The sequence below is a fragment of the Macaca fascicularis genome, chromosome 1 (genome assembly GCF_037993035.2).
Source record: "Macaca fascicularis isolate 582-1 chromosome 1, T2T-MFA8v1.1".
In the NCBI taxonomy this organism is placed as follows: domain Eukaryota; kingdom Metazoa; phylum Chordata; class Mammalia; order Primates; family Cercopithecidae; genus Macaca; species Macaca fascicularis.
The window spans coordinates 80737492-80758154 of NC_088375.1; the positions used below are offsets into that span (position 1 = coordinate 80737492).

The 20663-nt window shown below is 40.3% G+C and overlaps 1 protein-coding gene across 2 annotated transcripts; it reads left to right on the top strand.

The window, feature by feature from the left end:
* Positions 1 to 212: 212 nt before the first annotated feature.
* Positions 213 to 13154, top strand: FAM177B (family with sequence similarity 177 member B). 2 transcript variants are annotated; one of them, XR_012433412.1, is made up of 6 exons: positions 213 to 333; positions 888 to 1024; positions 8869 to 9057; positions 9353 to 9419; positions 11316 to 11907; positions 12267 to 13154. XR_012433412.1 is itself a non-coding variant. In XM_015450358.4 (4 exons), the coding sequence occupies exons 1-4, from the start codon at positions 8884 to 8886 to the stop codon at positions 12402 to 12404; spliced, it is 477 nt and encodes a 158-aa protein (XP_015305844.1). In that variant the 5' UTR covers positions 8869 to 8883; the 3' UTR covers positions 12405 to 12513. The 2 variants fall into 2 exon arrangements, 1 of the variants encoding a protein (XP_015305844.1); XM_015450358.4 differs by lacking the exons at positions 213 to 333; positions 888 to 1024 and having other exon boundaries at positions 11810 to 11907; positions 12267 to 12513.
* The last annotated feature ends 7509 nt before the right edge of the window (positions 13155 to 20663 follow it).

Genomic DNA, 20663 nt, shown 5'->3' on the forward strand with positions numbered 1-20663 from the left:
TGAAGGAGCTAATTAAAATGAAATGATTCGTAGATAGATGTAATCAGAAAAATCTTAAATGAAGATAGTCATTTCTAAAGCAGGAAAGAAAGACAGTTACAAGTCTGCTCTTATTTTTCCAATCTGTTATATACCTCCTCCCACCCATTAACATTAACTACATGTGTGATTCATTTGTTAAACAAATACTGAGTTCCAGCTATGTGTAAGGCATTGTAGGGGCAGAAGATACAGCAGTGAACATAACAGGTAAAACCCTCCCCTTCTGCCAAGGAGCGGGACAGGGAGGAGAGGGAAGACAGAGACACGTGGAATATGAAGTGTTCAGCGTTGGTAAGTGCTAAGGAGAAAAAATGAAACAGGAGGTAAGATGCAGAAGGTGGTGGTGAAGGCAATGGGAGGTTGCCTTGAAAGCGGAACTCAGCATAGTCTCCATTTGAGTTAAAGACTGGAAATGAGCAAGGAAACAGTCTAAGGAAAGAAAGACTAATAGAGCAGCCAGCACAGAGCTCTCTGCAGAGAGAGAAGGCGGACCTGTGTGGTCAAGGAATTGCAGTAAGAAGGCCCGTGTGGTTCGAGTGATGTCAGTGGAGGGAGAGTAGTACAAGATGGCATCAGAAAACTCATAAGGGTTAGATATACAGCCTTTTGGGCCATTGTGAGGACTTTGGCTTTCATTCTAGGTGAGACGGGAACCCACTAGAGAGTTTTAAGCAAATAAATGACATGATCTCACTTAGGATTTAACAATTCTGGCTCCTTTTCGAGCATAGACTGGAGGGGGCCAATTAGGAGGCCGCTGCAATAACTAGGTGAGAGACAATAGCAAGGGTGAGAGATGATAGACCGGGGTGGTGGCAGTGGAGTAATGAAAAGTATGATTCCAGAAATATCCAAGAGAATTTCCTGGCAGATTTGATGTGAGGTGTGATTAAAGAAGAGCCAAGAATGACTTTAGTGTAGTTGGCCTAATCAACTGGAAGTTGCCATTTATTGAGATGAGAAGGCTGCCAGAAGAGTAGAGGTAAATGTGTGAGTATGTGCATGTTGGGGGAATGGAGGGAGAGTTGCACTGACAGCGTGAGCAAAGATTTAGACAAATTAGGATTGAGATGTCCATTAGATAACTAAGAAGAGATGTCAAGCAGGTAGTTGGATCTGTGAGATTCAGGGAAAAAGTCTGACCTGGAGAATATAAATGTTATAATCATCTGTGTGTGGATAGTATTGAAAACCATAGGGCCAAAGGAGATCATTAAGAAAGCAGATAGAAAAGAAGTCCAATCATTGAGCCCTGGAGTAATACAATATTTAAAAGGTCAGAGAGATTATATGGCCTGTTAATTACATTACATACTTAGGAACTATCCTTCATAATCTATATTTGGCGTTTTTAAGAAACAAAATGTAGAAGTGCTCTCAAGAATTAAACTGAGCCGGGTGCGGTGGCTCATGCCTGTAATCCCAGCACTTTGGGAGGCTGAGTCAGGAGGATCGAGTCCAGAAGTTCAAGACCAGCCTGGGCAATATAGGAAGACTTCATCTCTACAAAAACTCCAAAAAAAAAAAAAAGAAAGAAAGAAAGGCTGGGCATGTGGCACATAGCTGTGGGAGGTTGAGGTTGCACCACTGCACTCCAGCCTGGGCAAAAGCAAGACTGTGTCTCAAAAAAAAAAAAAAAAAAAATTAAACTGAAGCCAAAAGAAGATCACTTACAAAACATCCACATCTAGGTGTGAAGCTAGCAGTTCTCCCAAGGTTTTTGTAAATAAGTTGAGTTCCAAGCTGTTCACTATTGAGACCCCTCTGTGTGACATGCACTGATTACAAAGATGAATTTTGCATAGCATATTCTAAAATGCCCATTAGGTGGCAGAAAAACATTCAGTAAACCAGCTGTGAGCTAGCTAGTGTTCACTCTTGTGCTCATTCAGTCTCTCTCCACTCCCCTCCAACCTCCCAAAGAGCCCTCTGAACTTAAAGATGTGTATAGCTATTAATGCACAACACCATAATCATGAAGAACGAAGACTGGTATTTTCTTCAGAGAGCCAACAGATATCATCAGTCTGTAAGCTAATAGAGGCGAACCAGGTGTACAGGGGATGAGGGTGTGTGTGTTTCATTTGGTTTGGAAATGTATGAATTTGGACAGTCTTAAGAGGAGTAAATTGACTATAATGAGACTCTTAGGCCTTATTTTTAAACGTTTGTTATTTAAGTTTTTTAGCTTGGGGCAGGGTGAAGAAGTGTTCAGAAAGTCAAAAGCAAGAAAGCCTCTTGGAAAAAAAATAGACAAGATGTCTTACAACTAGCCTGATGTTTAAGCTTTCTGTAATACACTGAATCCCTAAATCACAAGTCTCTTTCTGTTTCAGTTTCAAAGTTTCTTCTTTTCTCACTCTCTTTAGGGCACTGGTCCCCAAACTTGCCTGAACATTGGGATGACCTGACAGCTTCAAAAAATACTAGTGCCTGAGTTCCACCCACAGAGATTGTGATTTAAGTGGTCTGAGGTGTGGCCTGTCTTTGAAATTATTTAAAAGACCCCCAGATGATTCTCATAACAAAATAATTTTGAGAACCACTGGGCTTAGCTAATATTGGATGTGTAAATATTGACCTTCCCACAACTCAAACATGTTCCACCCTGTAAGACATGCAAGAGAACACTTCCACGTCAGCATATCCAAACGCACTGTATGGCCTCAGCCTACAGAACCCTTAACTCTTAACTTTATCATCTATTGAACAATTTATAACATTAAAATTTGTACTACTTTCAACATCACTAATTAATGAAAAATACAGAGGAATCATGTAAGTTACTTTTTGAAAATGTTTTATTTTCTTTTGTTTGTTGCAGAATGTGTTTTGTTTCTTATGGCACTGATAGTATTTATTTGTGCAATAGTATTATGCTTAACATATTGTTGATCTTACATACCAAATTAAAATGGGTATTTTTTGCTGCTCTTCAGCATCAGAAGCTAAATGATAATACCTCTTCCTACTTCTTACTGAGGCTTTTCTATGATACACCATCACTAAGTCAGGGGAAACCATGTGTACCATTCAGAGGTCCCCAGACAGGGCAGATATCACATCATCTTGCTGTGGATGACAGATGTAACCTTTGGCAGATCTTTTGCAACTCTGACCTTTGACAAAGGCATTAAACTCAGCATTGTAGCAATAAGATTTGGTGATTTATTTGTACATATATATATAAGAGTATGCATGTATGAATATATATGTGTATGTATTCAATCATGTTTGCATTGCCCGTAAAATATTTTTAAAATTTGATCTGCTAGTCTTCATTTTAATGGATGGCTGACAATCCATTTGCATTTATTATGATTATTGACTTACTTGGAATTAATGCTAATATTTTATTTAGTGTTTCTTTTAATCATGATTTTTCTTTACTGTTTCTTCTTTCTTGCCTTCTTTCAGAGTGTTTCTTTTCTTTTTTATTTTCTTCTGCTGGCTTTGAAGCTATACATTCTAATTCCATTATTTGTCTATTTACCTTTCAATTGTTAATATGCATACTTAACAACATATCTTATCCAGCCAATCCCAACACAATACTTAGAAGTCAATTCACATTTTTTGTTATTATCTAATACTTAATACTGTTTTGTCTTTATACTGTCCCCACCAAAGTAGCGTTTTTGTTTTTTGTTTTTTGTTTTGTTTTTGAGACGGAGTCTCGCTCTGTCACCCAGGCTAGCGTGCAGTGGCACCATCTCGGCTCACTGCAAGCTCCGCCTCCTGTGTTCAAGCGATTCTCCTGCCTCAGCCTCCCGAGTAGCTGGGACAGGCACCCGCCACCACGCCTGGCTAATTTTCTGTATTTTCAGTAGAGATGGGATTTCACCATGTTAGCCAGGATGGTCTCCATCTCCTGGCCTCGTGATCCACCTGCCTCGGCCTCCCAAAGTGCTGGGATTACAGGCGTGAGCCACCGCGCCTGGGTTTGTTATCCTGTTTACTAATTTTTTACTTATATTTATTGCATCTTACTTTTTTTTTTTTTTTTTTTTTTTTTTTTTTTTTTTTTTTTTTTTTTTTTTTGAGACAGAGTCTTGCTCTGTCACCCAGGCTGGAGTGAAGTGGTGCAATCTCAACTCACTGCAACCTCTGCCTCCTGGGTTCAAGCGATCCTTCCACCTCAGACTCCTGATTATCTGGGACTACAGGCACATGCTCCCAAGTCCAGCTAATATTTTTGTGTTTTTTTTAGTACAGACGGTTTTTCACCATGTTGGCCAGGATGATATTGAACTCCTGGCCCAGCCTTGCCTTCCCAAAGTGCTGGGATGATAGGCATGAGCCACCATGCCTGGGACATCTTACTTTTTCTTACCTCTGGGTTTAGTTTTCTTCTTCTTGACATAGAATTTCCTATTATTAATCTTTCAATAAAGATGCCAGAATGGTTAATGCTCCGTTTTTGTAGGTCTGAATATATCATTACGTTACTCCCACTTATTGTTTAGCTGGATATTGAACTCTTTTTTTTTTGGAGATGGTATCTTCTCTGTCTCCCAGGCTAGAGTGCAATGGCACAATCGCTGCTCACTGCAACCTCACCTCACACTCCCAGACTCAAGCAAATCTCTCACCTCAGTCTCCCAAGCAGCTGGAACAACAGGCATGCACCACCTTGCTCAACTCTTTCTCTTTCTTCCCTCCCTCACTCCCCTCCCCTTCTTCCTTCCTTCCTTCCTTCCTTCCTTCTCTCTCCCTCTCTCTCTCTCTCTCTCTGTCTGTCTCTCTCTCTCTCTCTCTCTCTCTTTCTTTCGTAGAGACAAGGTCTCACAATGTTGCCCAGACTGGTCTCAAACTCATGGCCTCAAGTGAGTCTCTTGCCTCAACCTCCGAAAGTGCTGGGATTATAAGTGTGAGCCACAGCACCCAGCCTGTATTCACTTCTGAAACTCCTATTAGACGTACTGAACTTTCTCATCTATTCTTTTTATCACCTAACGTTTCTTTCACATTAAATATGTATCTCTTTTTCTCTCACCCCACACTCCAACATAAATTATACTATATTGTGAGAGCTTTTCTCAGATTTTTTCGTATGCTTAATCAATATCCAACTTACCACTATGTGACGATATTTTTTTTCTGCAATTTTTTCCTGCAGTTTTTCTGACTTTTTTCAAGTCAACCTTCTTTTGGGATTTTATATTTTGCCTCTTTTATGTTTTTGAATATATTAGGTTGGTGCAAAAGTAATTGTGGTTTTTCCATGACTTTTAATGGCAAAAAATGGAATTCCTTTTGCACCAACCTAATATTAAGCACACTAATTTTAAAGCTTCCTGTTGTCCTATCATTCCTAATTCTCAGGTGAGGATTTCCAGTTTTCTCATCAGCTGAACCTTCCTCCAGATGCTTAGTTTCCTCATGTAGTTTGTAAGTTTTTACAGTAAGCACATCCTCAGCAGGCATTTGCTGGGGGTTTTGTTTTGTTTCGTTTTTGTTTTTTGATACAGAGTCGCATTCTGTCGCCTAGGCTGGAATGCAATGGCATGATCTCAGCTCACTGCAACCTCCGCCTCCTGGGATCAAGCAATTCTAGTGCCTCAGCCTCCCGATTAGCTGGAATTATAGGCTCCTGCCACCATGCCTGGCTAATTTTTTATTTTTTGTGGAGGTGGGGTTTCACCATGTTGGCCAGGCTGGTCTGGAACTCGTGATCTCATGCGATCCGCCCGCCTTGCCCTCCCAAAGTGCTGGGATTACAGGCGTGAGCCACCTTGCCCAGCCAGGAATTGTTTTTAGTGGAGATTAAGTATACCGTGTCTTGTTGAATTATTCCTCCAAGATGACTTTGTACTTGGCGTCTGACAGAGTTCAGTGGATTACACTGCCTTTAGTTCACTCAGCTTTATCTTAGGTTTTCACAGCATATGAGGACTATGAATTTGGGCCACACACCAGCATGTGGTACTGGCGGGGGTTTCCAATTTTTTTAGGTGACTATTTCTACCCTTGTTGCTAGGAGATAGCAAATACTTTGCTACTTTTGCAAGCCAGGGGATAGATTTTCCTGTCCATATTTTATAGATAAGATAGTATTTTATTATCTTAGTTTTATGCAGGTGGCTTCATTTCAGCTCTCCACACTCATGGGATCTGAGATTTGGACTCTCCTCTCTCTATGGGTATTAAAACTCCAGCCCCAAGGCCTATATCTGGTTCCAAACCCCCCAACAACCATCTTGGCTTCAGCTCATACTTACAGTTTTGTTCTTTCTCTTATTCTGACATCTAGACTGGCTGACTTGCTTTCAACCCCCTGCCCCTCTCGCTCTCATCTCTATCCCTAGGGTTATCTCTTTTTTCTACTTCCTTGGTGTACTTACGATTTAACGTTTTCATTTCATTTCATCCAGCATTTCTGCGTGTTTGGAATAGGAAGAATTATTCTACATCAGTTCAGCCATATTTGTTGATATAATCTTAAAATATCTTAAATATTAATTAAAACAATATGAGGCCAGGCGTAGTGGCTCACGCCTGTAATCCCAGCACTTTAGGAGGCCGAGGAGGGTGGATCACCTGAGGTCAGGAGTTTGAGATCAGCCTGGGCAACATGGTGAAACCCCGTCTCTACTAAATATACAAAAAAGTAGCCAGGGGTGGTGGTGGGTGCCTGTAGTCCCACCTATTCAGGAGGCTGAGGCAGGAGAATCACTTGAACCTGGAAGGCAGAGAGGTTGCAGTGAGCCGAGACCATGCCATTGCACTCCAGCCTGGGCAACAAGAGTGAAACTTCGTTTCAAAAAAAAAAAAAAGCAACAATACATGTGTACATATGCTTACAACACTGGAATACTGCCTGACATATACACTGCTAAGTAAATTATAGGTACTTAATAATAGCCAGCTTTTATTAACCAGTTACCATTTGCTAAGAATTGTTCTAACTTCTTTATTTATCTTTACTCATTTACTCTTCATAACAATTTTATAAGGTTGCACTGTATCATTTCATACTATTATTTTATAGATGAGAAAACCAAGACACTGGGATATTAAATAATGGGATTTTAAATCCAGGAGGTCTGTCTCCAAAGCTTTCCAGCTTTATTAAGATATACCTTAAATACAATAAAATGAACTAATTTTAAGTGTAGAATTTGAATCATTTTGACACATTATACAGTCAAGTAACCAACATTATGATCATGATATCTATTAGAACATTTCCATCACCCCAAAAAGCTCCGTCACTTTATAGTTAATCTTAACCCCCTACCCACTCTCACCTAGCAAACAGTGATCTGTTTTCTACTATAATTTTGCCTTTTCTAAATTTCTACATACATAGAATTATATACTATGCAGCGTCTGGCTTCTTTTGCTTAGCATAATACATTTGAGAGTCACTTACAGTGTTGCAAATATTCATTATTTATTACTTTTAATTGGTGAAGAGTATTCCATTAAATATATGGACCACATTTTGTTTATCCATCATCAGTTGATGGACATTGAGTTGACTCCAGTTTGGGGCGTTCACAAATAAAACTGCTACGAATATTTCCATACAAATCTTTAGGGAGACATATGTTTTCATTTCTCTTGGATAAATATCTAGATGTGAAATTACAAGATTTTATGTTTAACTTTTAACAGCCCAGGCATAGTGGCTCACATCTGTAATCTCAGCACTTTGGGAGGCCAAGATGGGAGGACCTTTTGAGCTCCGGAGTTCCAGACCAGCCTGGGTAACATAGTGAGACCCCATCTCTATAAAAAAATATATTTTTTAATTAGCCAGGCTTGGTGGCACACACCTGTGGTCCCAGCTACTCAAAAGGTTGAGGCAGGAAGATCGCTTAAGCCCGGGAGGTCAACGCTGCAGTAAGCCATGATTGCACCACTGCACTCCAGCCTGGGCGGACAGAGCAAGACTCTGTCCCTGCACCTGCCCCAAAAAAATTTAGGCCAGGCACGGTGGCTCATGCTTGTAATCCCAGCACTTTGGAAGGCCGAGATGGGTGGATTACTTGACATCAGGAGTTTGAGACCGCCTGACCAACATGGTGAAACCCTGTCTCTACTAAAAATACAAAAAATTATCCAGGCATGGTGGTGAGTGCCTGTAATCCCAGCTACTCGGGAGGCTGAGGCAGGAGAATCGCTTGAACTCAGGAGGCAGAGGTTGCAGTGAGCCGAGATCACGCCATTGCACTCCAGCCTGGGCAACAAGAACGAAAGTCTGCTTCAAAAAAACAAAAAAAAAAATTAGCCATTCTGGTGGGTATGTTATGATATCTCATTATGATTTTAATTTGCATTTCCCAAATGACTAATGACATTCATCGTCTGTATATCTTTATTAAATCTCTACTCAAATATTTTGCCCATATTTTAATTGAGTTATTTGACTTTTACCTATTGAATTGTAATCGTTCTTTACATGTTCTGAAAATAAGTCCTTTACCAAATATATACTTTGCACATGTTTTCTCCTGTCTGTGTGAAGTCTGTACTCTTAACCATTTCCTACATTGCTTCTCAATATTTATTGAAATAATCAAGAAACTTCTGCAGGGCAGTGACCCCTTCCTTCCAGCAATTATGGGTTTTAACGTTAACAAAAGGTAAGAAAACCCTGTTGACACTTTTGTTTGAAGACTGAAAGTTCACATTTTCACTACTTATCAAATCTCTTCCATTTTGGTACAGAACAGAACAATCCTTTTTTGGATTTGAAGAATTGATGAGGTCACAACTGTGATTACCTCTGAATTCTGTCTTTACTATCCATTGAAAATAACTAGATAACTCTCAGCTCTGGGTAACTTGCCCTAAGGTGCCCTGTTTTTAATTTTCTAGTGGTTTTGTTTCATTATGGAGATAGACGGTTTCCAGCAGTTAGACCTAGAGAAGAGTGTACCTTCCAAAAAGACGACTCCTAAAAGGATTATCCATTTTGTTGACGGAGACATCATGGAAGAATATAGCACAGAGGAGGAGGAGGAAGAGGAAAAAGAGGAACAGAGCACAAATGCAACACTTGACCCTGTAAGCTTAGTATATCAATATTAGGGAACATGGTGAGGGAGGCGGTGAATGAACAAGAGATTGAGCCAGATAAGGTGTATAGAAAGAAAAGCTTTAAGCTAAGTCCTTGGTCTCCTTTTTTGCTTTCTAGATCCATGCGTAGGCAACTTATAGTTTTAATCATCTTAGTCTCTTCATCTGTGACAGAGAAAATGGAACATATTACGTACAGCATTTTGAAATCTCTACATTAAAACAAATCTGCAGTCACCATTCCTCTTATTAATTACTCTATCTCGATTTCTCCTTTTTTCAGTCTAAACTTTCCTGGGGACCCTACCTGCGATTTTGGGCAGGACGGATAGCAAGCACCTCATTTTCTAGTAAGTAGTGCTAAGGTTATGTTTTTTCTATCCTAAACAAATATATATATATATATATCGATAGGCCCTCAGAGTTATGTGGGACTTCCAGTTGTGTAAGCCACTCCATCACGTCCTGAATAAGTGAGATCTGGGCTAAGCTTTCATTCCTAAAGGCACAGAACCTCGCATCCTCAGGCAGACCCTTCATCTTTTACCAACTCTCATCAGGAAATTCTTATCTCGGCCCAAATGTTATCTACTTCTAAAGTTCCTACTTATCTTTCTTAGAACCATACAAAACTGGTCTAGATGCGTCTTTCATAGGACAAAGGTTCCCATATTTGAGGGCAATAATCAGTCCTCCCTGGGTTGATTCTTCACCTAAATATACTTCCAAGTTAAAAGACAATTATTGTTGTATGACACAGTTCTAAGCTTCTAACTTCCCTAAACATAACTGCTTTATTATAAACATGAACTTTATTGATCCCTTTTAGGGGCATAATGAATGGGCTAAGTGAATATTTATAACAACTAAAATACTAAATCTTATTTTGCTTGACTTTCACCAATTTTTTTAAGACATAGTTGACAACATCTAATTACTCATTTCCTTCTAACTTGCACATCTTGTGAATATGATAGGAAGGCAAACTACTTTAAGAGTCTGAGAAAATAGAAGCTATATTAATAGCTCTTAGAAACTGATCTTCATTCATTCATTTAAAAAACATTAGTAACTGTCTACTATATGCTCAGCACTGTGCTGGACCCTGGGACACAAAGATGAATGACAGTCTCTGCTTTCAAGGGACTCAATATTCAGTGAATCGTATAGACCAGCAAACATGCTCGCAATTATAATTTGTTGTCACAATTGCCAGGGTAGGAAGTGCATAGGGACTCTGACCTGGAAGACTCGGGCATGCTGACATATGGAGGAGGCACTTTAAGAGAGCTATGGAAGTGTGACTGGCTAAGGCTAGCTTGAGGACCATGAAAGTGACCAGGGAGTCTTTAGATTACAGTAAAAAGTAAAGATGGGGTGATTTAGGCAGATAGTATGAACCTTCAAGAAATAAGTGCTTTTACGCAAGCGCAGAGGGTTAGTGATTTGGAAGTTACATTGAAAATCCCAGTGAATACTAACCCTACCCTGACCATAATATGTTAACAGAAAAAAAAATTGCTGTCTTCCAGGGAGCTCTCTACACTTAGGTTAAGGCAAAAGGGTTTGAAAAGATATGTTTTAGAGGGAGGGAATCAGAGAAGATTAGGCTGGGTAAAAGAAGCAAAACTCAATATGGGATTGAGAGTATGGAGAAGCAGAGTGATTTGCATGTTGGGTTTTGATTTAAGATTGCAGGGATAGGATGCATGGTGAGCCTAGCTTCCTTGTAAGTTCCAAACAGAACTGCAGTGGTAAAATGCTCCTGACTGGAGCTTCAAGATTGTAGTGGAGGCATAAAAATGCTAGCAGTCAGTGCTGTGGTCTCTCTACACAGATATTTTGTCTGAATGGAGCTAGAACCCAGATGACACTGGTAATTAACTTTTTCAATTTAAAATTCTAGTAGGTCATAAACAGGAAAGCTTCCTAAGATTTATTTTAATATTAAAAAAACCCTATCTTCTACACATGTACTAGACACTGCAGCAAATAAACAGGACAAAGAGATAGCATATTAATGAAAAGATAAGACATATTTTAAAATAGCATCATTTTGATGCCCTATATGAGCAATATCCCAAGAGGCAGAATGAGTCAGAGGAATCAGAAAGTCCTATAATTGGGGGGTAAGAGAAGGCTGTCAGAAATCCTGTAATCGTAAAGGAAAACTTTTCTAGGAGACAGCTTTAGGAAACCACTCATTATTCATGCTACGCCTTTATCCCTGACTCTAACAATCCCAGTGCTGAGCCTGCAGGCCACCTTGCTACTGAAGGCAGACAAAGAAGGCCTTAAACATCTTCTGAGAAGTCTGTCTGGATGCATGGAAGAATTACTGATGTGGGTCTTGGTAACACTGGATTGAGTTTGGGTTTAATTTGAAATATACTTGGAGAGGATGTTTAGCTGGTATGCATGGGGATAATGAGCAGTACCTGTTCTGATTGCTCAGGACCCATGCTATACCTGTTGTGAAAATATATTGAAAATCTCTCCTGATATATACATCTGGAAAAAAATAGTTTATATATGATCCCATATAAAGATAGAAGATTTGACAGATTTCCTTTGAATCCTAGAATCTTTGAGAGGCCAAGGCAATTGAAATGTTTTGTCGGCCTTGAAGTTAGGTATAGTAATAGGTCATTTGCAGAGTAGTTTAAACTCTGGGCATCTCAACTGATGCAAAGCTTTAGTTAGTAATTCAGTTTACGCAAGTGCTTGTTCTTTCTTTTAGCATGTGAATTCCTTGGTGGAAGATTTGCTGTCTTCTTCGGTCTTACCCAACCCAAATATCAGTATGTGTTAAATGAGTACTATAGGATACAAAACAAGGTATGTGACACTCTGATGGAGGCAAGGGGCCTGAGATGGGAATATTGATTGCTCCAACTTTAGGCCAGTATAGAAAAGTACTTTTCCCACCTGGTCATCACGCACTACGGTTTCACCAAGCTCCCATAGTCAGACTGACTTATTTTTCTTGTTCTCCTTGCCCCAGGACACTTCTTCATATTTGCCTCACTCCTGCGAAGTTAGGATGCCATGAGCTGTGTTGTAGAAGAAGGTAGTTGGGTGTGAAGCCTGAGATTGCTTAAAGTAGAAGCTTCTTCCATGGGCATTATATACAAGAGGGGGAGTTCAGAGGTCTTTGTTTGTACAGTTAAACATTTCCTTATTTCTCTCCAAAACAGAAAAGTGACAACAAAAGTGGAGGGAATGGATCAAAGACCCAGGCAGCTGAGGTTCCTAATGAAAAGTGTCACTTGGAGGCTGGGGACCGAGAGTATGGAACCATACAACAGGACACAGCAGAAGCCACTTCTCAGTGAAGCACCTCATCCAGGGAAGGTCTGGTGGCAGATCCTAGCTCATGACGGCAGCAAAGACTATAGTTTCCCGGGATCTCTGTTCCTTGGCCATCGATTACCATGGCAACAACACCAGAGCTAGCACTTCTGAGCCAGATCTGAGCCTAATCTCCGTGTAACTTAGTCTCAAGCATCCAGGAATTACAAGCAATAATGAGAGTAATTTTTGACACTTTCTCAGAATAATTTTTATATGCAAGCCACCCCACCTCAACTCCACCCCAGTGATACAAGTCCAATGAGTACTGACATTTGCATGGTAGCATAAATGCCTTAAGGAACTTTGGGACTGGGAGTTTTTGGCTGAAATCCTCTGTCATGGGATGAGGGTACAGTAAAGAAGCTCTATTCCTCAGAAGAAAATGTGGGCACCACAAAGTCTAAATAAATCCCCTTTCAGGGTTTGACATAGGTGTGTACTTCCAACAACCACCCTGGCTTAGTTGGGGATTGCTTTACAATAAGTAAACATTGCTAATAGCTCTGTTATAAGATCATTATCAAGATCTTTGAGAATCAGGTATATCCCTCCAAATTAAAACAATCAATAAATAATATACGCTCTAGAAAAAATATTTTCAATGGATTATTTTCTTATTCATTTGTCAAGAAATTTTCAAAACCTGGAAAGATCAAACATGGAAATCATTGTTAGATAACACAGGGTGTGTCAGCCAAAGTAACTGTGATACATTAATAGCAAAAAACAAAAAGAAAAAAAGAAAAAAAACACAGGGCCTGCAGTAGTAAGATATGAGTTCCAGTTTCACTTCTCCCATTTACTAGTTGTGTTATTTGAGGTGTCCAGATTTCTGAGCTCCAGTCTCCTTTGTAAAATAGGGGTGACTTGACTTTGCTTGTTATTGTTATACAGAATTATGAGAAATAACAATTTATTGTTGTTTTAAGCTTTGGAGTGGTTTGTTATGCAGCCATATATAACTGAAATTGTAGCTGTAAAAGAAGAGGAAGTTGGAATTAATTTAATATGAAATCAAAGACAAAAGTAGTCCTGGAGCATAAGGGGTTGTTAGTTGAATATAGTAGGATAAGACAGATTATGCTGCACAGACACCTCCAAAATCTCAGTGTCCTAAAATAAGAAAGTTTATTTCTTTCTCTTGAGAAGTCCACTGTCAGTTTAGGTGGCTTCCCAGACAGGTGTTCTCCATGTGATAGCTCAGTGTTGCATGCTTCTTTGATCTTATGTTTCCTCCATACTGTGATGTGCTTTCGGGGTTGCTGGAAAAAGAACAGCATGGAGAGTCAAGCAGTGGCAATCAATATCTCCACTAAGAATGAATCATGTCACCTCTGTGTATGTTTCTTTCACCAAAGCAAGTCACATGACTATAATTAATTTTACGGGAGTCTGAGCCTCCTAAGATAGCTGAGAAAAGGAAACACTCTCTTCTAATGGCATAGGAGCTCAAGGGTTAATATGATATTGATTTAACCTCAGCTCTGCTGCCTCTTTGTAACCCAGTAGCCCTGTGCAAGTTACTCAACTTTTCAACATTCTCAGATATAAAACAGATTTGAGACAGGAAGCAGGAAGCAAATATAATTTGAACCATCTTTGTGCAACAAAAAAGAATTTTGGGGAAAGTACACTGAGTTATCAAATGGATGCCAAGGGGAGATTAGTCTCAATAGGATCTGAACAATGTGACAAGTAAGCACCCAACAGATACTCTCTGTCCCTCTCTCATCTTTCTTGCACATGAGGAAGATGCCCACTCTACAGCTCTTCATAACTCTTCTGTTCAAGTGACTGATACACTAGTCTTTCGTCCCCATTTCAAAGTATAGTGGGAATAGAATCTGTTTCGCTCCTTTTTGTCAAGTATCGCTCTCTAATTCAATCAACTGTGGCCAGGGAGATGGAGCCTTGTAGTAGCAACATGGTTATGGGACCTATTTCTGGGTAAGGATGGTTCTCAGGAAAAGGAAATTGAGGTGAGCTAGGTAGGTATCCCATGACTGTTTCATGTTAAAATTAAGGAAAAGCATGTAAAGCTGTGGCTCTAATTAGATGCTTGAGTCATAGTATCAATTATTATTATTAATATTGATGAGGTTAATTCTATATGTCAACTTGATTGGGCCACAGGATGCCCAGATTAAACATTACTTCTGGGTGTATCTGTGAGGGTGTTTCTGGATGACATTAGTATTTGAATTGTTGGACTCAGTAAGTGGGTTGCCTTCCCAATGCAGATGAGCATCACCCAATCCACTGAAGGCTTGAATCAAACAAAAGGCCAAGGAAGGAGGAATTTGCTCCTTTTTTCTGCCTCACTGCTTGAGCTTGGATATCTCATCTCATTTCACCTTCTTCTGCCCCTGGACTGGGATTTACTACATTGGCTTCTCTGGTTCTTACGCCTTTTAACTCAAACTGATTTACATCACTGGCTTTCCTGGGTCTCCAGTTGGTGAATGGCAGATTGCGGGACTTCTCAACCACCATAATCGTAATGCATTCAATTCCTCATAGTAAATCTCATTGTATCTATCTATCCAATTATTTGTCTATCTACCTATCTACCTATGTCTCTATAAATCTATCCTATTGGTTCTGTTTCACTGGAGAACCCTGACTAATACAACATTGAATGAGAATCCTGGTTTCATGGATTCCGAATGACTTGTCCCCACTGAAGAGTCAGTCTTAGTTCTTCATCTGACATGTTCCGTTAGCCCAGTGTCAAGGCGAAGTAAATCTGAAGGTTTTATCATATTGCAGAAGAAGTGACCAAGTCTAGCAGTCAAGCATTTGTTACTTCAGTCAAGGGTCCGGTCATACTAACGATCTATGCCTGTTTACTTACTATTTTGCTTCAGAATCGCCCTAGGAATGGACTGTTTTTGACTTTTCCACTTTCCTTTTTTTTTTTTTTTTTTTTTTTTTTTGAGACAGAGTCTTGCTCTGTCACCCAGGCTGGAGTGCAGTGGCGCAATCTCGGCTCACTGCAAGCCCTGCCTCCCAGGTTCAAGCCATTCTCCTGTCTCAGCCTCCCAAGTAGCTGGGACTACAGGCGCCAGCCACCACGCCTAGCTAATTTTTTGTATTTTTAGTAGAGATGGGGTTCCACCATGTTAGCCAGGATGGTCTCTATCTCCTGACCTCGTGATCCACGCGCCTCAGCCTCCCAAAGGGCTGGGATTACAGGTGTGAACCACCGCACCCGGCTGACTTTTCCACTTTTCTGAAGAATTATCCACTTCTTGAATATCCACTTATTGATGATTCTAAGGAACCAGGTGGGCTTTTCCCTTTCAGACACCCCTCTCTCTCATGAGAGAAAGAGGGCTGCTCTCCTTTCTCTTTCTTTTGCCCATTAAACTTCTGCTCCTAAACTCAAAAAAAAAAAAAAAAAAAGAACTAGGCAAAACAAAGTGTGATATTTGAACTGAAGAAGTGGATTTTTATCTAGCAAATGTTATACTCTCAATTTAATTTTCTTTTTCACTAAAAGAAAAGATTCTCTTATGGTCAGTGACCATATGCAAATCAGTTGAATCTTGAGCAAAATATAATAAAGAGGACAAATGGAACCAAACAACCAGATCTTATCAGACTGTTCCTGCAGGATAAGTCCACGGTTTCTTTAATATTAAAATTAATTCATTATTTAATATTAATTGGACATCTACTGTGTGCCAGTTTTTTCTTTTTGTTTTTTTAAGGTACTATCAACCAAACAGACAAAAATCTCTACTTTCCTGTTGGTCCTTAATTCCCAACAGATAAATTATTAGGACATTCAGTCTTTGTATGGCCAGCCTCTCAGATGGTCCTCAACGATCTCCACTTCCTGCTATTCATACCTCGTGTAGTTCCTTCTCACACTGCACCAGGGTGATTTATGTAACCAAAATAATATGGCAGAATTAATGATATGCCACTCCAGAGATTGTTCTAAAAGATACTATGGCTTCTGTCTTGATCTTTCTCACTACTTTTCTCTTGGATCATTCATTCCGAAGGAAGCCATCTGCCATGTTATGAGGACACTCAGCCAGTGCAGCAGACTGAATATGTTCCCCCACAAATTCATATGTTGAAACCCTAATCCCAGTGTGATGATTTTGGAGGTGGGGCCTTTGGGAGGTAATTAGGTCATGGGGGTACAGCTGTCATAAATGAGATTAGCACCCTCATAAGAAAGGCCAGAGAGCTAACTGGCTGTCTTTCAGCATGTGAGAATACGAGAAGTCAGCAGTCTGCAACCCAGAAGTGTGCCCTCACCAGAACCTGACGATGCTGACGTCCTCATCTCAGACTTCCAGTCTCCAGAGCCATGAGAAATAAATTTCTGTTGTTTACAAACTACCTAGTCTACAGTATTCTATTATGGCATCCTGAACTGAACTGATTAAGACTTGGAGAGTTCATTGTGCTAAGGAACAACCGGTGCTAAGGATCTCCAGTGAACAACCTTTAAGGAACTCGAGGACTGCCTACAACCACATGAGCGTGCTTGGAAGACCGCCTTCCTCCAGTCTGCAGAGGATTGCAGTTCTAGCCAACAGCTTGCTTGCAACCTCATGAGAGATGCTGAGCCAGAACCTCCCAGCTAAGCCACTCCTGGATTCCTGGCTCATAGAGAATATTAGATAAATGTTTATTGTTTTAAGCTACTAAATTTTATGGTAATTTCTTATAGTGCAATGGATAACTACTGCATTTTTTATTCCTAAATATTCCTAAGGACTTCTAAGGATAAACTCATCCAAGAACTATAATGCACCCAGAAGGAGTGCAGGGATTTTACCTTACTCCCTCAAGGCTAGATGAAACTCACTGAGCTGTATCAGATATGCTTCCTGCCTTACTGCGCTGTGTGGGGGGCTAACTAGGCAACCATTACCTGTAAGTTGAATCTGGCTGTTTTATTTACCATCACTGCCAATTCCCATATTTGCCACCTGCTGATTCACCCAAAGGGGTTTTCAATATACCAGGAAAAACACTTCTCTGAAATATTAGTCATGAACATCCCAAAGCAAAAAGTTTAGGTTCCCAGAAAGTACAGCTTTTTAGCGATAAAATATTTTACTCAGAGAACCATACCATTTTCACCAAACCACAATCATAATGTCAAGTTGACTCAGTAGGAAGGTGTATTAGTTCATTCTCACACTGCTATTAAGAAATACCTGAGACTGGGTAATTTATAAATAAAAGAGGTTTAATTGGCTCATGGTTCCACAGGCTGTACAGAAAGCATGGCAGCATCTGCTTGGCGTCAATCATGTTGGAAGGCAAAGGGAAAACTGGCCCTTCGTATGGCCAGAGCGGGAAGAAGAGACAGGGGGAAGGTGCCACACACTTTTAAACAACCAGATCCCATAAGAACTCTGTCATGAAGATAGCACTAAGGGAATGGTGCTAAACCACCAGAAACCTCCTCCATGATCCCATCACCTCCCACCAGGCCACATCTCCAACGTTGGGGATTACAACTGAACATGAGATTTGGGTGGGGACAACCATATCAGAAGAGGTTCCACCACTGGCCATACTCTATCAGAACCAATGCTCTTCATCAACAATCTGGACACTGGTATAGTACTTGTCAGGGGTCCAGACTCCCCCTCTTTTATAGTAGATTTCCTCTTGAGCTTTTATTATCTTTTCATGCCACCTGGTCTTGGTCAGTGTCATCCCAGCCCATCTTAACTCATTTTTCTCCCCTTGAACCTGAGAGAAGGAGTTGCAGTCCTAGTCCTTTTCCTCCCAGGAGGTATTTCTGCCCCTTGTAAATTTATGGATGCTAAACAAAATGTGGAGAAAACATATTGCCCTGCTCTATCTGGCAGCTTCCAAGATTCAATGATACATTGGAAAAGGAGTGGCTCACTTCCCCTTCCAGCAACATGTAAGCCCTAGACTCTTGCCAAGCCAAAAATATCCCCAATTAAACAAATTATGTAGCAGAAAGTCTTTTAATTAATAAACTAAATTGGAATAATTTTCTGGTTCTTGATGTTTTTAGTTATTTATTTTGACCATACTCCATTGTGCGTAATGCAGGTAAATGAAAGTTAATTTTATTATTTCTCTTTCTAGTGATGGAGTCATAGAAACCTTAACCTTCAGAGTGACAATTCAGGGAGTCTCAAGTGATCAAAGAAACTCTTTAGCAAATGCATACAGGCAACAACACCCCCCCCCCCCCCCCCGCCGATACCCCCTACCCCCCGCTCCACCTTTATCTTCATACATACATATTTCAAATGGCTTTCCCTGAATGGGCAGTCCTGCCAAGATTTGTTTGGGTCTTTCTCATCTTTGTTGGTGAGGTGGTTCTTCAATTATCTGTAAATGTTTCTATCCTCTGCCAAATTACACCACTTCCAACTGCAAGATATAATTATTTCCTCTACCTACAGCAAAGTGAAGCCAAGTACACCTTGAACCGTTTTCATTCTCAGGTACCTTATATAGGTTTGCCAAGAGCTGGGAAACACAGTGGTCAGCTTTTCGGGCAAAAGTGGTGAAAGCTCTTTAGGGAAAATCTTCTCTGTAAGTTTTCATTTAAGTTGGGAACTAGAGGGGAGTGGCATGTTTCTATCAGTCTGAATTTAATCTGGGTGGGAATTATTTTTACTGGGAAAAAGAAAATGAAGGACCCCCAACAAATTACTCAAAAGGAAGTGGATACTATTTTCCTGGAACATTTTCTTAATCTGTCATCTTCAAGCCTGCCCTCAGGCTGGCTGGCTGTATAAATCAGGGCAAAGTGGCAGAAACAAAATTCTCTTCAGAATTGAGTGAATTTCTGTAGAAAATGTGTCCTAAGGTAAGCATTTTATGATGGTCTTTGGGGTCTTGGGGAAAAAAAATTGTTTCAGTGACAGAGCGAGATGACCCCAAGAGTAAGACAGCTCCCAAGAATGTGGTGATGGTGGAAAAACCTACTTCTTTCTCTTCAAATTGTAAGAAGGTAGTTCTCAAAACTTTGTATATAAAATTATTAGTGCCAATTTTAAGGAACTGATCAAAATATCAACTTTTCCTCATTGGCTGATGTAATGGCTAGTTTCATATATCAACTTGGCGAGGTTCTAGTACCCAGTTACTTAATGAAATATTAAGCTAGGTGTTGCTGCAGAGGTATTTCATAGATAACATCTACAATCAGTTGACTTTAAGTAAAGGAGATGATGCTAGATAATATGATTGGGGCCCCATCCAGGTAGTTGAAGGTCTTTAAAAGCAAATCCCTGAAAAGAAAGAAATTCTGCTTCAAGACTATAGCATCAGCCAGGCATGACGGCTCATGCCTGTAATCTCAGTACTTTGGGAGGCCAAGGCAGGAGGATTGGTTGAGCCCAGGAGTTCGAGACTGGCCTGTGCAACATGGTGAGACCCCATCTGTACAGTCAGAAATTAGTCTGGCATGGTGGCATGAACCTGTAGTCCCAGCTACTCGGGAGGCTAAGGTGGGAGGATTACTGGAGCCCAGGATATTCAGGCTGCAGTGAGCCATGATGGTGCCACTGCACTTCAGCCAGGGTGATAGAACGAAATCCTGTCTCAACAAAAAGAAAAACAAACCAAAAAAAAAAAAAAAAAAAAAAAAAAAACCTCTACAACCTCAAGTCTTATATGAGTTTCCAGCCTGCTGGCCTACCCTACAGATTTCAGACTTAGCAGCCCCTACAAGTATGTAAGCCAATCCCTTGAAATAAATCTCTTTGATTCTGTTTCTCTAGAGAACTCTGATAAAGCTGTTACACAACATGCATTTAGGACGTTACAACTACCATATTTAGTTAACTATTATGTGGGCCAGTTGGCCAATATTCTCATCATGCAGTGTGCAGGACAGCTGTCTTCTCCGCTTCATCTTAGTTCACACAGGCCAGATTTAAACAGCTTACACTCTCACATTCTTGCACAAAAACCTTTCAAATGACGTTTAACATCTTTATATTTACGAAGAAGTACCTGGGCCTGTGTTCACTCTTTCTACAGATTAATTGCGATCACATAGAACCGCGTAACTGAGAACTAAAACCTTTCCATCCAGCTGGCTGTGGGGCAGCGAGTGGATAAAAGACAGGCCCAGCAGTTCCTACCAGAGGTGGAACGTGGATGCCTGGAATCTGAGAAGGGAACTTGGAGATTAAAGGAAAAGCATAGTGAGTATTCAAGAGCCAGGAAACCTAGATTTTAACTCCAGGATCTCTAGTCATTAGCTGGGG

Coding starts and splice junctions, on each gene's coding strand:
- FAM177B (XM_015450358.4), top strand. CDS start 8,884: ATGGAGATAGACGGTTTCCAGCAGTTAGACCTAGAGAAGAGTGTACCT. Junction 9,420..11,809: donor AGCAAGCACCTCATTTTCTA/GTAAGTAGTGCT, acceptor TCTTTCTTTTAG/CATGTGAATTCCTTGGTGGA. Junction 11,908..12,266: donor ACTATAGGATACAAAACAAG/GTATGTGACACT, acceptor TCTCCAAAACAG/AAAAGTGACAACAAAAGTGG.